The 14,387-nt window shown below is 41.8% G+C and overlaps 1 protein-coding gene across 3 annotated transcripts in view; it reads right to left on the minus strand.

Annotated features, from left to right (window-relative positions):
- LOC110532314 (neural cell adhesion molecule L1-like protein) overlaps positions 1-14,387 on the minus strand; it is a 142,014-nt gene that overhangs the window by 42,440 nt on the left and 85,187 nt on the right. For all 3 annotated transcript variants that reach the window (XM_036988249.1, XM_021616094.2, XM_036988248.1), the window contains exons 11-18: positions 7,656-7,767; positions 6,631-6,797; positions 6,106-6,268; positions 5,787-5,911; positions 5,261-5,362; positions 2,557-2,754; positions 2,289-2,359; positions 1,924-2,146 (exon numbers count right to left, since the gene is read on the minus strand). In XM_036988249.1, coding sequence (XP_036844144.1) covers positions 1,924-2,146; positions 2,289-2,359; positions 2,557-2,754; positions 5,261-5,362; positions 5,787-5,911; positions 6,106-6,268; positions 6,631-6,797; positions 7,656-7,767 — 1,161 coding nt within the window. The remainder of the gene's footprint in view (positions 1-1,923; positions 2,147-2,288; positions 2,360-2,556; positions 2,755-5,260; positions 5,363-5,786; positions 5,912-6,105; positions 6,269-6,630; positions 6,798-7,655; positions 7,768-14,387) is intronic.

Here is a 14,387-nt window from a genome sequence, read left to right on the forward strand (position 1 = left end):
TATCCTTTGTGTCATTATGTGTCAAATCTCACAATTTGCTCAGACAAAGGTGAGAATTTGACTTGCAAACTCTCTGCAACGGTTCCAATTTCTCATGTGAGGGGACTACTTGAAGTACACCTACATAGGACTGGGGTGATATCCAGGAAAAAAATGACAGACACTTAACCTGATACATTATCCCGAAAACAATGCCAAAAGACAACTGAAGACAAGAAAATGGGGGAGATGCAATGTTCACATAAATTAATAATATTGGTCTCTTTGTCAAAAATGGCAGTTGGGTCACTTAACAGAGTAGTACTAGGATACACTACAACACCATCTGCACATCATAACAGTAGATAAACAATGGAAATGGAAAATGTATGATACAACCAATGATGATTATTTGCTTTATATATATATATATATATATATAACAAAAGAGTATAATTTTTTTTTCATTCACATAGAGGAGCAACATGCCTCCCCTGGGTGGGCTTGGTAAAACACTCATCTCCCCTACTTGCACATTATGATACACCTATCCAGCCTTAAAAGTGTACATCCCAATAATATCTCCTTCTCCTGAAGTGCGTACTCATTCACTAGTTCCTTTCAAATCAGTGAAGAAACTTTGAATTTATACTGTATACAGTTGACGTCTGAAGTTTACATACACCTTAGCCAAATACATTTAAACTCAGTTTTTCACAATTCCTGACATTTAATTCTAGTAAAAATTCCCTTTTTTAGGTCAGTAAGGATCACCACTTTATTTAAAGAATGTGAAATGTCAGAATAATAGTAGAACAAATTATTTATTTGATTTATATAGGTGTATTATAATTGTTTAACTTGGGTCAAACATTTTGGGTAGCCTTCCACAAGCTTCCCACAATAAGTTGGGTGAATTTTGGCCCATTCCTCCTGACAGAGCTGGTGTAACTGAGTCAGGTTTGTTGGCCTGCTTGCTCACACACGCTTTTTCAGTTCTACCCCACATGTTCTATAGGATTGAGGCCAGGGATTTGTGATGGCTACTCCAATACCTTGACGTTGTTGTCCTTAAGCCGTTTTGGAGCAGTGTCATCTTCCTTGCTGAGCGGCCTTTCAGGTTATGTCGATATTGGACTCGTTTTACTTAGGATATAGATACTTTTCTACCTGTTTCCTACAGAATCTTCACAAGGTCCTTTGCTGCTGTTCTGGGATTGATCTGCACTTTTCATACCAAAGTACGTTCATCTCTAGGAGACAGAACGAGTCTCCTTCCTAAGCGGTATGACAGCTGCATGGTCCCATGGTGTTTATTCTTGCATACTATTGTTTGTACAGATGAACGTGGTACCTTCAGGCATTTGGAAATTGCTCCCAAGGATGAACCAGACTTGTGGAGGTCTACAATTGTTTTTCTGAGGTCTTGGCTGCTTTCTTTTGATTTTCCCATGATGTCAAGCAAAGAGGCACTGAGTTTGAAGGTAGGCCTTGAAATGCATCCACAGGTACACCTCCAATTGACTCAAATTATGTCAATTAGCCTATCAGAAGCTTCTCAAGCCATGACATCATTTAATGGAATTTTCCAAGCTGTTTAAAAGGCAAAGTCAACTTAGTGTATGTAAACTTCTGACCCACTGGAATTGTGATACAGTAAGTTGTAAGTGAAACAATTGTTGGAATAATTACTTTAGTCATGCACAAAGTAGATGTCCAAACTGACTTGCCAAAACTATAGTTTGTTAACAAGAAATTTGTGGAGTGGTTGAAAAACTTGTTTTAATGACTCCAACCTAAGTGTATGTACATTTCCGACTTCAACTGCATATAAGGGAAGTGAACGTACACACTTTGGGACGAGGGACTGATAATTGCCAAAAAGAGGCCATATGTATGAAGTTCACGGGATTAAAGGAAAAACTCTGGTGGTCTGTTACTCACAGTCTTCCCCGGAGTACCCTGTCACTACTTTGGGTTCTGGGCCCCAGCCGTGACTGTTGCGACTCTGGATCTTGATCTCGTAGGGGACGAATGTGGGGGTGTTCTTGATGACAAAGGCGTGTCTCTTGACAAGATGCTCTTTCCAGATATCTTCTACTCCCAGTTTTCTGTAGCTCAACTTGTACTCCAGGCCTGGACCATTGTGCTCCACAGGCAATAGTGGCTGTGACAGAGGACAACACAACAGAAAGTACGTCATTAAACACATAAGGTATCTACAACATACTCTACCTGTATCTAAGACATACAGCATACAATTGCTGCCTTTAAGGGTAGCTATAGACGCAGTTATGAGTCTCTCTCACCTCCCAACTGATATCCATTTGATGGGGCAGATGACCCTGAATTTTGATGTTTTCTGGGTTTTTATCAGGAGCTGTGAGGACATATGCATTATTATATAGTTTGCTCTGTGTTAAGACAATTCCTTTAGGGCGCATATGGCCAAAATAACTCTTCACATGACAATGGCCAGTTCATTGAAAACTTTGAAATCCTCTTAACCTATATATAAAGTAGACAGTTATAAACGTATACTAAGATGATTATAACAGGTTACAGATAAAGTCAAACCTGCAGGAAGGGTTTTGTATCGGTCTGTGGGGTTGCTTGGGGGCCCTTTCCCAATGCCATTAACTGCATACACTCTAAACTGGTAGTTCAGGTGGCCGTGTAATGTCAACAAAGCTGTGACCTGGTTGCCAGGGACTCGCTGGAGTTCTCGCCAGGTCCCAGGATCCCACTGACTCTCCTCGTACTCCACTATGAACTCTGTGCTCGTACAGTATACAAAATCATAAATTAGCCATTCAGAAATAAATATACTGTTTACTGAAAAAGTACTACATTGTATGTCTACATTAGAAAATATTGAAATACACTACGTGACCAAAAGTATGTTCGTCGAACATATCATTCCAAAATCATGGGTATTAATATGGAGTTGGTTCCCCTTTTGCTGCTATAACAGCCTCGACTCTTCTGGGAAGGCTGTCCACCACAGTAGATGTTGGAACATTGCTGCGGGGACTTGCTTCCATTCAGCCACAAGAGCATTAATGAGGTCGGGCACTGGTGTTGGGCGATTAGGCCTGGCTCGCAGTCGGCATTCCAATTCATCCCAAAGGTGTTCGATGGGGTTGAGATCAGGGCTCTGTGCAGGCCAGTCAAGTTCTTCATCACAGATCTCGACAAACCATTTCTGTATGGACCTCGCTTTGTGCACGGGGGCATTGTCATGCTGAAACAGGAAATGTACTTCCCCAAACTGTTGCCACAAATCTGGAAGCACAGAATCGTCTAGAATGTCATTGTATGCTTTAGCGTTAAGATTTCCCTTCACTGGAACTAGGGAGACTAAACAATGAAAAACAGCCACAGACCATTATTCCTCCAACATCAAACTTTACAGGTGGCACTATGGATTCGGGCAGGTAGGGTTCTCATGGCAACCGCCAAACCCAGATTCGTCCGTCAGACTGCCAGATGGTGAACGCGTGATTCATCACTCTAGAGAACGCATTTCCACTGTTGCAGAGTAAAATGGCGGTTTTACACCACTCCAGCTAACGCTTGGTATTGCACATGTTGATCTTACACTTGTGTGCAGCTGCTCGGCCATGGAAACCCATTTCATGAAGCTCTCAGCGAAAAGTTATTGTACTGATGTTGCTTCCAGAGGCAGTCTGGAACTTGGTATTGAGCGTTGCAACTGAGGACAGGCGATTTTTACATGCTACGCGTGTCAGCACTCGGCGGTCCCGTTCTGTGAGCTTGTGTCGCCTACCACTTCACGGCTGAGCCGTTGTTGCTCCTAGACGTTTCAACTTCACAATAGTGTACCTTGTCTGTGCATATATTTCACATTATAGAAATCTCTTTTTACAGTTTCAGGAAAGGGGTTATAATACTGTATATTGAGGAAGAACACCCCCAAGTGTTACATGACAATCAATGTTTTTAGTACACTGAACAAAAATATAAACAAAACATATGAAGTGTTGGTCCCATGTTTCATTAACTGACATAAAAGATCCCAGACATTTTACCTACACACAAAAGGTGAATTACTCTCAAATGTTTTGCACAAAATTAGTTTACATCACTGTTAGTGAGCATTTCTCGTTTGCCAATATAATTAATCCACCTGACCGGTATGGTATATCAAGAAGCTGATTAAACAGCATACTTATTAGACAGGTGCACCTTGTGCTGGGGACAATAAAAGGCCACTCGAAAATGTGCAGTTTTGTCACACAACACAATGCCACAGATGTTAAACGTGAGGGAGCCTGCAATTGGCATGCTAACTGCAGGAATATCCACCAGAGCTGTTGTCAGAGAATTTAATGCTAATATCTCTACCATAAGCCGCCTCCAATGTCATTTTAGAGAATTTGGCAGTACATCCAACCGGCCTCACAACCGTCGACCACATGTATGATGTCGTGTTGGCAATCGATTTGCTGATACCAACGCTGTGAAGAGAGTACCCCATGGTTACGGTGGGGTTATGGAATGGGCAGGCACAAGCTACGGACAACGAACACAACTGCATTTTATCGATGGTAATTTGAATGCACAGAGATACCGTGATGAGATCCTGAGGCCCATTGTTGTGCCATTCATCCATCGCCATCACCTCATGCTCCTGCATGATAATCCACAGACCCATGTGTTGCAAGAATCTGTACACAATTCCTAGAAGCGGAACATTTCCCAGTTTTTCCATGGCCTGCATACTCAGATACGTCACCCACTGAGCACGTTTGGGATGCTCTGGATCGATGTGCACAACAGCGTGTTCCAGTTCCCGCCAATATCCAGCAACTTCGCACAGCTATTGAAGAGGAGTGGGACAAAATTCCCTAGGTCACAATCAACAGCCTGATCAACTCTATGTGAAAGAGATGTGCCGCGCTGCATGAGGCAAATGGTGGTCACACCAGATACTGACTGGTGTCGACCAAACTTTTTTTTAAAGTTATCTGTGACCAACAGATTCATATCTGCATGTGAAATCCATAGATTAGGGCCTAATTTATTCATTTAAATTGACTGATTTCCTTATATGAACTGTAACTCAGTAAAATCTTTGAAATTGTTGCATGTTGCATTTATATTTTTGTTCAGTATATGTTTGTAGTATGCTGAAACTGGGACCACATTTGATCTTCTCTTTCTAGTCCCACAGGTACGGTGTACATTTGAGGACATCCCTCCTTCCTATAGCAAAAGGTTGAGGGTGAAGACAGCTGACTGTGGTAGCCAGGCCTACCAGTGGTAGAGCTGTTGTGGTCGTCACCGGGTACCCAGGCCAACCGGACACTCCAGCTCTTTTGTTCAGACAGCTCCACATCTTCTGGCGCATCAGGGACATCTGAAACAACATAACAGCAACATTGTAATCACATTATGATGGTGGGGTGCACAGTTTCAGTCATTTGAGGACCGCATTCCTGCTACATTTAGTCTTTGTCCGCCTTATATAGTAACTAGGGACCTGTGACACCTGGGACATGTTCATTGGGGCATGCAATGAAAAAAAAAAATGTTTTGCAAAGGAAAACTAAAATTATACATTTTTGTCCAGGTAGTCCTTCCCTCTTTCAGTCTATTTTCTTCCGTTTGGTAAACTCTTGGTGCACTCTTCAGCCAATCAGTAAGATCCCTATTAAGCACCGTAGGTACCAAAGATAAATCAAAACCGTCTAGACTGAGGACCTCCGGGGCTTGAATTGTGCACTTCAGCACTACAGACGTAGTACAATGGCTTTACTGAAACAGAGGGTGATGCTGCTTACCCAGTACAGTAACAAGTGCAGAGGCGGTGTCCTGGTCTAGATTGGTTCTGGCGGTACATGTGTATGTTCCCTTGTCGCTTTGGTTTACATTGATAATTTGTAGCATTCCATCATCCAGAAAATATCTAATAATAAAAGCACATTTATAAAGAAAGACTCATAATACATTCACTTGTATCTTTGGTAAAGCTGTCAATCTTAATAGGTGGTTTCTATGAATATTTCCGTAATCTTTGTGAGGTGAGCCAACTTGCTACACTCTTGTAATAGTATAGTGATGAATACAAAATGGGGTAACAATCCCATTAGGGTATCTTACCTGGACTGTTCTGTGAATGGGGGTATCTCTTCCCCATCCTTGCTCCAGACTATTTGAAACTCGTTCCTAAGAGATATATCATACTCTGCTTGGCATGTAAGCTGGGCTGTGGTTCCACTTAATATGTGCAGGTCCTGCGGCGGCTCCACGATTTGGGTGGGATCTGAAACATACAAATACATTTACCGGGTGAATAAAACAAGATCTTAAACTCTTCTGATGTTCAGTTACATTTGAAAGTCTTGCGGGCCATATTTGAAGTCTCATGCTAGCTATGTAAGTCCGGTGAGAGAGAGTTACAGACATTTTACACAGGCTGAACTGAACTATGTCTGGATGATAATGAATGCCATATTTTCCCTGCTACCTTTCCTGTCACCACTTATCTGAAAGGACTAGATGAATAAAAGCAATATGGTTGAAAGCCAACATCCTTATTATTTGTCCTAAACCCAATTTCCTTCAGAGTGCAAATGAAAAAAGCTAATGATAAGCCATTCAATCCTGTCTAAGGTGCAGAAATACCTTTGACGTCCAACAAGGCTGTGATGGCTGATTTTCCCTCCGAATTTGTGGCGAAACATACATATTCCCCACTGTCTTCTTTCCCTGCCTGGTTGATCTGCAGCGATCCATTCTTAAAAACTGAGAATCGTTCCCCCTCAACAGATTCCGTAGTGTCATCCTTGTTCCTAGAAGACAAGCATTTCAGAGTTGCTATTTGTTGTTTTCCTACCGGACATGTACATGTTAAAACTGTGTTGGATATACAATAATTACACAAAAACATTTTATTGCAACACAAATTGAATTCTAAAGCGCTGTAAATGCATTCCACCCATCTTTGCTTTCAAAGACACCTGAAAAGCCTGTTTGAAGTGAAATTTTAGTTCCTAAATTCATTACACATTTGGAAAACATTTTATCTAGTCATTTAACATGTCATGTTAAAATTGCAAATGGAATTGTGTGTGGAACTTCCAGTAGGGTTGGTTTGCACTCTTCCTCATTTTGTTAAGGTGTTGGCGAATGAAACAAGTGGAACTCATGAGTCCTATATGACATTTGAATGGGTCAATGTCAATGGGTCTAAGAGAGTGTTCCCTATCTAAACACACCAAAAGAGAAGGATTAGGGGTGATGTTAGTGAAAGAGATAATCAGAATATAAGGAGATGAACGGAGGAAACGTGTCACAGAACTGCCCAGATGGAGGACAAATGAAGAATAGGGTGATGTATGATATATAAACAGCAGGAGAGAAAGAATTAAGGATGATTCGGGCATTGTTCACCACCCAAATAATAAACAATAAAAAACAATAATAAAAAACAAATCGCTCACTCACAAATTTGACTTCAAAACTGGATGCGTGCTGATTCCTTGTTCATAGTGAATCAAATGAACAGCACACCAAAAAGTGATTGGCAAAATGTAATGGCAAATACATTATTATTGAAGATAACCTTTTGCAGTGCTTTCCATACCAGTCACTACAGGTGTTCACCAACAACAGCAGTGGAGGAGAAATAGGCTGGTGGCTCAACTCACCAGGAAACAGTGGATGGAGGGGAGCTGAATACTTTGCAGTCCATGATGATGTCTCTCCCTTGCACTACTGAATATCGCTGGTAATCCTTAGTCAGCATCCGAGGTGGGAGATCTGTGGGGGAAGCAAAAACATAAAGCTATCAACCATGGTATAGGTTAATGATTGGTTTATTGGTGATACTATCATGAGGAAGAATTTGGGTGGTTTTAGGTAAGCTGTTCTAGTTTGAGAAAAGTAATTGTTAGCTTGGAATGTCCAAGCATAGCCTCGTCAAGGATCTGTTTGTGCTATGCTGCATCTGCTTCTCGGATAGGACTGGTTGTGTGTGTGTTCTGTGGCCAGCAGAGGTTGCAACAGTACAATAAACACACTTGCATGTATTCCCACATGCCAGCACACTCACTATTATACGGTACATCTTACGGAGAAATCACTGTCAGATCCATCAAACATTAGTCAAATTAAGCAATAATACATGAGGCCATGTGTTATGAATTTTTTATCATGGCTGTGATGTGGTCATAGCCACGAGGCGAAGCCAAGAGTTCTCTCTTAAGATTAGCCCCTTTTTTTCAATTTTCGCCTAAAATGACATCCCCAAGTCTAACTGCCTGTAGCTCAGGCCCTGAAGCAAGGATATGCATATATGGAAATGTGAACAGAAATATACAACATTTTGAACAGAAATATACTGCTCAAAAAAATAAAGGGAACACTTAAACAACACAATGTAACTCCAAGTCAATCACACTTCTGTGAAATCAAACTGTCCACTTAGGAAGCAACACTGATTGACAATAAATTTCACATGCTGTTGTGCAAATGGAATAGAAAACAGGTGGAAATTATAGGCAATTACCAAGATACCCCCAATAAAGGAGTGGATCTGCAGGTGGGGACCACAGACCACTTCTCAGTTCCTATGCTTCCTGGCTGATGCTTTTGTCACTTTTGAATGTTGGCGGTGCTTTCACTCTAGTGGTAGCATGAGACGGAGTCTACAACCCACACAAGTGGCTGAGGTAGTGCAGCTCATCCAGGATGGCACATCAATGCGAGCTGTGGCAAGAAGGTTTGCTGTGTCTGTCAGCGTAGTGTCCAGAGCATGGAGGCGCTACCAGGAGACAGGCCAGTACATCAGGAGACGTGGAGGAGGCCGTAGGAGGGCAACAACCCAGCAGCAAGACCGCTACCTCCGCCTTTGTGCAAGGAGGAGCACTGCCAGAGCCCTGCAAAATGACCTCCAGCAGGCCACAAATGTGCATGTGTCTGCTCAAACGGTCAGAAACAGACTCCATGAGGGTGCTATGAGGGCCCGATGTCCACAGGTGGGAGTTGTGCTTACAGCCCAACACCGTGCAGGACGTTTGGCATTTGCCAGAGAACACCAAGATTGGCAAATTCGCCACTGGCGCCCTGTGCTCTTCACAGATGAAAGCAGGTGCACACTGAGCACGTGACAGAGTCTGGAGACGCCGTGGAGAACTTTCTGCTGCCTGCAACATCCTCCAGCATGACCGGTTTGGCGGTGGGTCAGTCATGGTGTGGGGTGGCATTTCTTTGGGGGGCCGCACAGCCCTCCATGTGCTCGCCAGAGGTAGCCTGACTGCCATTAGGTACCGAGATTAGATCCTCAGACCCCTTGTGAGACCATATGCTGGTGCGGTTGGTATTTGGTAGCATTGCCTTTATATTGTTTAACTTGGGTCAAACGTTTCAGGTAGCCTTCCACAAGCTTCCCACAATAAGTTGGGTGAATGTTGGCAAATTCCTCCTGACAGAGCTGGTGTAACTGAGTCAGGTTTGTAGGCCTCCTTGCTCGCACACGCTTTTTCAGTTCTGCCCACAAATGTTCGATAGGATTGAGGTCAGGGCTTGTGATGGCCACTCCAATAGCTTGACCTTGTTGCTCTTAAGCCATTTTGTCACAGCTTTGGAAGTATGCTTGGGGTCATTGTCAATATGGAAGACACATTTGCGACCAAGCTTAAACTTCCTGACTGATGTCTTGAGATGTTGCTTCAATATATGCACATAATTTCCCCTCCCCATGATGCCATCTATTTTGTGAAGTTCACCAGTCCCTCCTGCAGCAAAGCATCCCCACAACATGATGCTGCCACCCCCGTGCTTCACGGTTGGGATGGTGGCATCTTCCTTGCTGAGCGGCCTTTCACGTTATGTCGATATAAGACTCGTTTTACTGTGGATATAGATACTTTTGTACCGGTTTCCTCCAGCACCTTCACAAGGTCCTTTGCTGCTGTTCTGGGATTGATTTGCACCTTTCGCACCAAAGTACGTTCATCTCTAGGAGACCGAACGAGCCGCCTTCCTGAGCGGTATGACGGCTGCGTAGTCCCATGGTGTTTATAAGTGAGCACTATTGTTTGTACAGATGAACGTGGTACCTTCAGGCGTTTGGAAATTGCTCCCAAGGATGAACCAGACTTGTGAAGGTCTACAATATTTTTTCTGAGGTCTTGGTTGATTTCTTTTGATTTTCCCATGATGTCAAGCAAAGAGGCACTGAGTTTGAAGGTGGTCCTTGAAATACATCCACAGGTACATATCCAATTGACTCAAATTATGTCAATTAGCCTATCAGAAGCTTCTAAAGCCATTACATCATTTTATGGAATTTTCCAAGCTGTTTAAAGGCCCAGTCAACTTAGTGTATGTAAACTTCTGACCCACTGGAATTGTGATACGTACAGTGCCTTGCGAAAGTATGCGGCCCCCTTGAACTTTGCGACCTTTTGCCACATTTCAGGCTTCAAACATAAAGATATAAAACTGTATTTTTTTTGAAGAATCAACAACAAGTGGGACACAATCATGAAATGGAACGACATTTATTGGATATTTCAAACTTTTTTAACAAATCAAAAACGGAAAAATTGGGCTGCAAAATTATTCAGCCCCCTTAAGTTAATACTTTGTAGCGCCACCTTTTGCTGTGATTACAGCTGTAAGTCGCTTGGGGTATGTCTCTATCAGTTTTGCACATCGAGAGACTGACATTTTTTCCCATTCCTCCTTGCAAAACAGCTCGAGCTCAGTGAGGTTGGATGGAGAGCATTTGTGAACAGCAGTTTTCAGTTCTTTCCACAGATTCTCGATTGGATTCAGGTCTGGACTTTGACTTGGCCATTCTAACACCTGGATATGTTTATTTTTTAACCATTCCATTGTAGATTTTGCTTTATGTTTTGGATCATTGTCTTGTTGGAAGACAAATCTCCGTCCCAGTCTCAGGTCTTTTGCAGACTCCATCAGGTTTTCTTCCAGAATGGTCCTGTATTTGGCTCCATCCATCTTCCCATCAATTTTAACCATCTTCCCTGTCCCTGCTGAAGAAAAGCAGGCCCAAACCATGATGCTGCCACCACCATGTTTGACAGTGGGGATGGTGTGTTCAGCTGTGTTGCTTTTACGCCAAACATAAGGTTTTGCATTGTTGCCAAAAAGTTCAATTTTGGTTTCATCTGACCAGAGAACCTTCTTCCACATGTTTGGTGTGTCTCCCAGGTGGCTTGTGGCAAACTTTAAACAACACTTTTTATGGATATCTTTAAGAAATGGCTTTCTTCTTGCCACTCTTCCATAAAGGCCAGATTTGTGCAATATACGACTGATTGTTGTCCTATGGACAGAGTCTCCCACCTCAGCTGTAGATCTCTGCAGTTCATCCGGAGTGATCATGGGCCTCTTGGCTGCATCTCTGATCAGTCTTCTCCTTGTATGAGCTGAAAGTTTAGAGGGACGGCCAGGTCTTGGTAGATTTGCAGTGGTCTGATACTCCTTCCATTTCAATATTTTCGCTTGCACAGTGCTCCTTGGGATGTTTAAAGCTTGGGAAATCCTTTTGTATCCAAATCCGGCTTTAAACTTCTTCACAACAGTATCTCGGACCTGCCTGGTGTGTTCCTTGTTCTTCATGATGCTCTCTGCGCTTTTAACGGACCTCTGAGACTATCACAGTGCAGGTGCATTTATACGGAGACTTGATTACACACAGGTGGATTGTATTTATCATCATTAGTCATTTAGGTCAACATTGGATCATTCAGAGATCCTCACTGAACTTCTGGAGAGAGTTTGCTGCACTGAAAGTAAAGGGGCTGAATAATTTTGCATGCCCAATTTTTCAGTTTTTGATTTGTTAAAAAAGTTTGAAATATCCAATAAATGTCGTTCCACTTCATGATTGTGTCCCACTTGTTGTTGATTCTTCACAAAAAAATACAGTTTTATATCTTTATGTTTGAAGCCTGAAACTTGGCAAAAGGTCGCAAAGTTCAAGGGGGCCGAATACTTTCGCAAGGCACTGTATGTGTATGTGACCAATAAGATTTGATAGTGAATTGTAAGTGAAATTACTTGTGTCATGTACAAAGTATATGTCCTAACCGACTTACCAAAACTATAGTTTGTCAACAAGAAATGTGTAGAGTGGTTGAAAAACAAGTTTAATTGACTCCAACATAAGTGTATGTAAACTTCTGACTTCAACTGTGTATATGCATGTATGTATATACACACACACACACACATATACATATACACGTGTTTGTTTTGGACGTTGTCCCCGTCATGTTCATGACGTACGCTTTTGGGTAGTGAAATTAAAAACCCCTATGTCGTATTCGTGCACCTGTCTCCAATTACTATACAACGTGACAGACAGCTAGTGAAAAATGCACGCTTGCAACATCTGCATAGTGCGGATGCCGGCCTATGGAATAAAAGTGGGGCTTTTAATGCTCAAATTAAATTCATGCTGATAAAAAAATTACATCCATAGGCCTAATGGACACATGCTCAAACTCACACACTTTGGATAGACTTAAAGGGGCAATCTGTAGTTGCTACATCCATTTTTGGACTTATAAATGATATATATTAATGTAAATATATAATTTAATCGTATTATTATATGTAGTAGAAAGCGATGGGTTAGAAGAAGCCTACATAACCAACCCATAAAGTATAAATGTGCATCCATATATGGCCAGCTATGTAAACTTTAACATTGATTTATCCTGCAGAAGATGTCATTCAATTGGTAACATACATTTTTGTCATCTTCTAATGCCTCTCAAAGGGAAAGTAATCTAAAAAAGTAACTGAATGTAATCAGATTACATTACTGAGTACTTTTAGAAAGTAACCTATCCAACCCCGAATGACAATATATGTTTTATTCTATTCATATACCGCATAGCAGCCTAGCTATTTGAAAAAAATGTATACCTTGCACAGATGGGGCAACATTGATGAAAGGGTGTCCCATTGACTCCATGGTATATAACAGGTTGTCATCATCGGAGAGCTTTCTTCTGGGGTATAGCTAAAAGGCTGGGGCATGTTCATGTAATTTAGAGATATATTTTTCTAGCGATGCCATCGTGCAGAGCTCGTTCCCTAGGTTTTCATACATGCAGCCTCAACGATTCTCTCCGTCTCTTTCCATCAATTTTTGTAGTTCTTGGTTTCTTCATTGAAACTTAGTGTTGCGTATCTCGATCCATATTTGTATTATTATGAATGAGTCTGGCTTCAGTTTGCGATTTGCTTTTGCTTTTTGGCCATGAAGGAAAACAATATATCTGGCACAAACCCAACACCTTTCATCACCCTGAGAACACCCTGTTTTTCATCGGCAGGGACTGGGAAACCGGTCAGAATTGAAGGAATGATGGATGGTGCTAAATACAGGGACATTCTTGAGGGAAACCTGTTTCAGTCTTCCAGAGATTTGAGACTGGGACGGAGGTTCACCTTCCAGCAGAACAATGACCCAAAGCATACTGCTAAAGTAACACTCGAGTGCTTTAAGGGGAAACATTTAAATGTCTTGGAATGGCCTAGTCAAAGCTCAGACCTCAATCCAATAGAGAATCTGTGGTATGACTTAAAGATTCCTGTACACCAGGGGAACCCATCCAACTTGAAGGAACTTGAGCAATTGTGCCTTGAAGAATGGGCAAAAATCTCAGTGGCTAGATGTGCCAAGCTTACAGAGACATACCAAGAGTTGCAGCTGTAATTGCTGCAAAAGGCTGCTCTACAAGGTATTGACTTTGGGGGGGTGAATAGTTATGCATGCTGAAGTTTTCAGATTTTTTGTCTAATTTCTTGTTTGTTTCACAATAAAAAATATTTTGCATCATCAAAGTGGTAGGCATGTTGTGTAAATCAAATGATACAACCCCAGATCGTCTCAATGGAGGCTCATTTAAGTTGCGGTTGAGGCCTTCCCGCAGTCCAGCGAAGCTGCTGATTCCATATCGGTCTTCTTACCTGTGTTTAAACTCCAGAGAATATTACCCAACTCCTGTTTTGAAACAGTTGCCAGATCGATGTTTATCCCCTTTTCTGACAGCCATTCCAGAAAGCACTTCATTGCCCAATGTCTCTCCTTTTCTATGTCGTCTATAGCAGCGCTACTGATTTCTGCATGTCTAACGTTAATGCTAGGCTCAGGTTGCTGGTCCACTTGCACTTCTTCTTGCTTCATTTCTTTCATATACTCCTCCTCTTCTCATTGGCACCATTCTTCAAACGTTAGTGGATAAAACAAATCAAAAGTTACTTTAAAATCATCCATGATGACTTACAGGTGCTAAGACTTAATTTTAATTTAATTTAATTTAATAATTTTAAAAGTAGTAGTGGTAGTAGGTTGCTAGGTAATGACATAAACGATGCCACTTTATATGAACGTG

Source organism: Oncorhynchus mykiss, chromosome 9 (genome assembly GCF_013265735.2).
Source record: "Oncorhynchus mykiss isolate Arlee chromosome 9, USDA_OmykA_1.1, whole genome shotgun sequence".
Classification (NCBI taxonomy): Eukaryota; Metazoa; Chordata; class Actinopteri; order Salmoniformes; family Salmonidae; genus Oncorhynchus; species Oncorhynchus mykiss.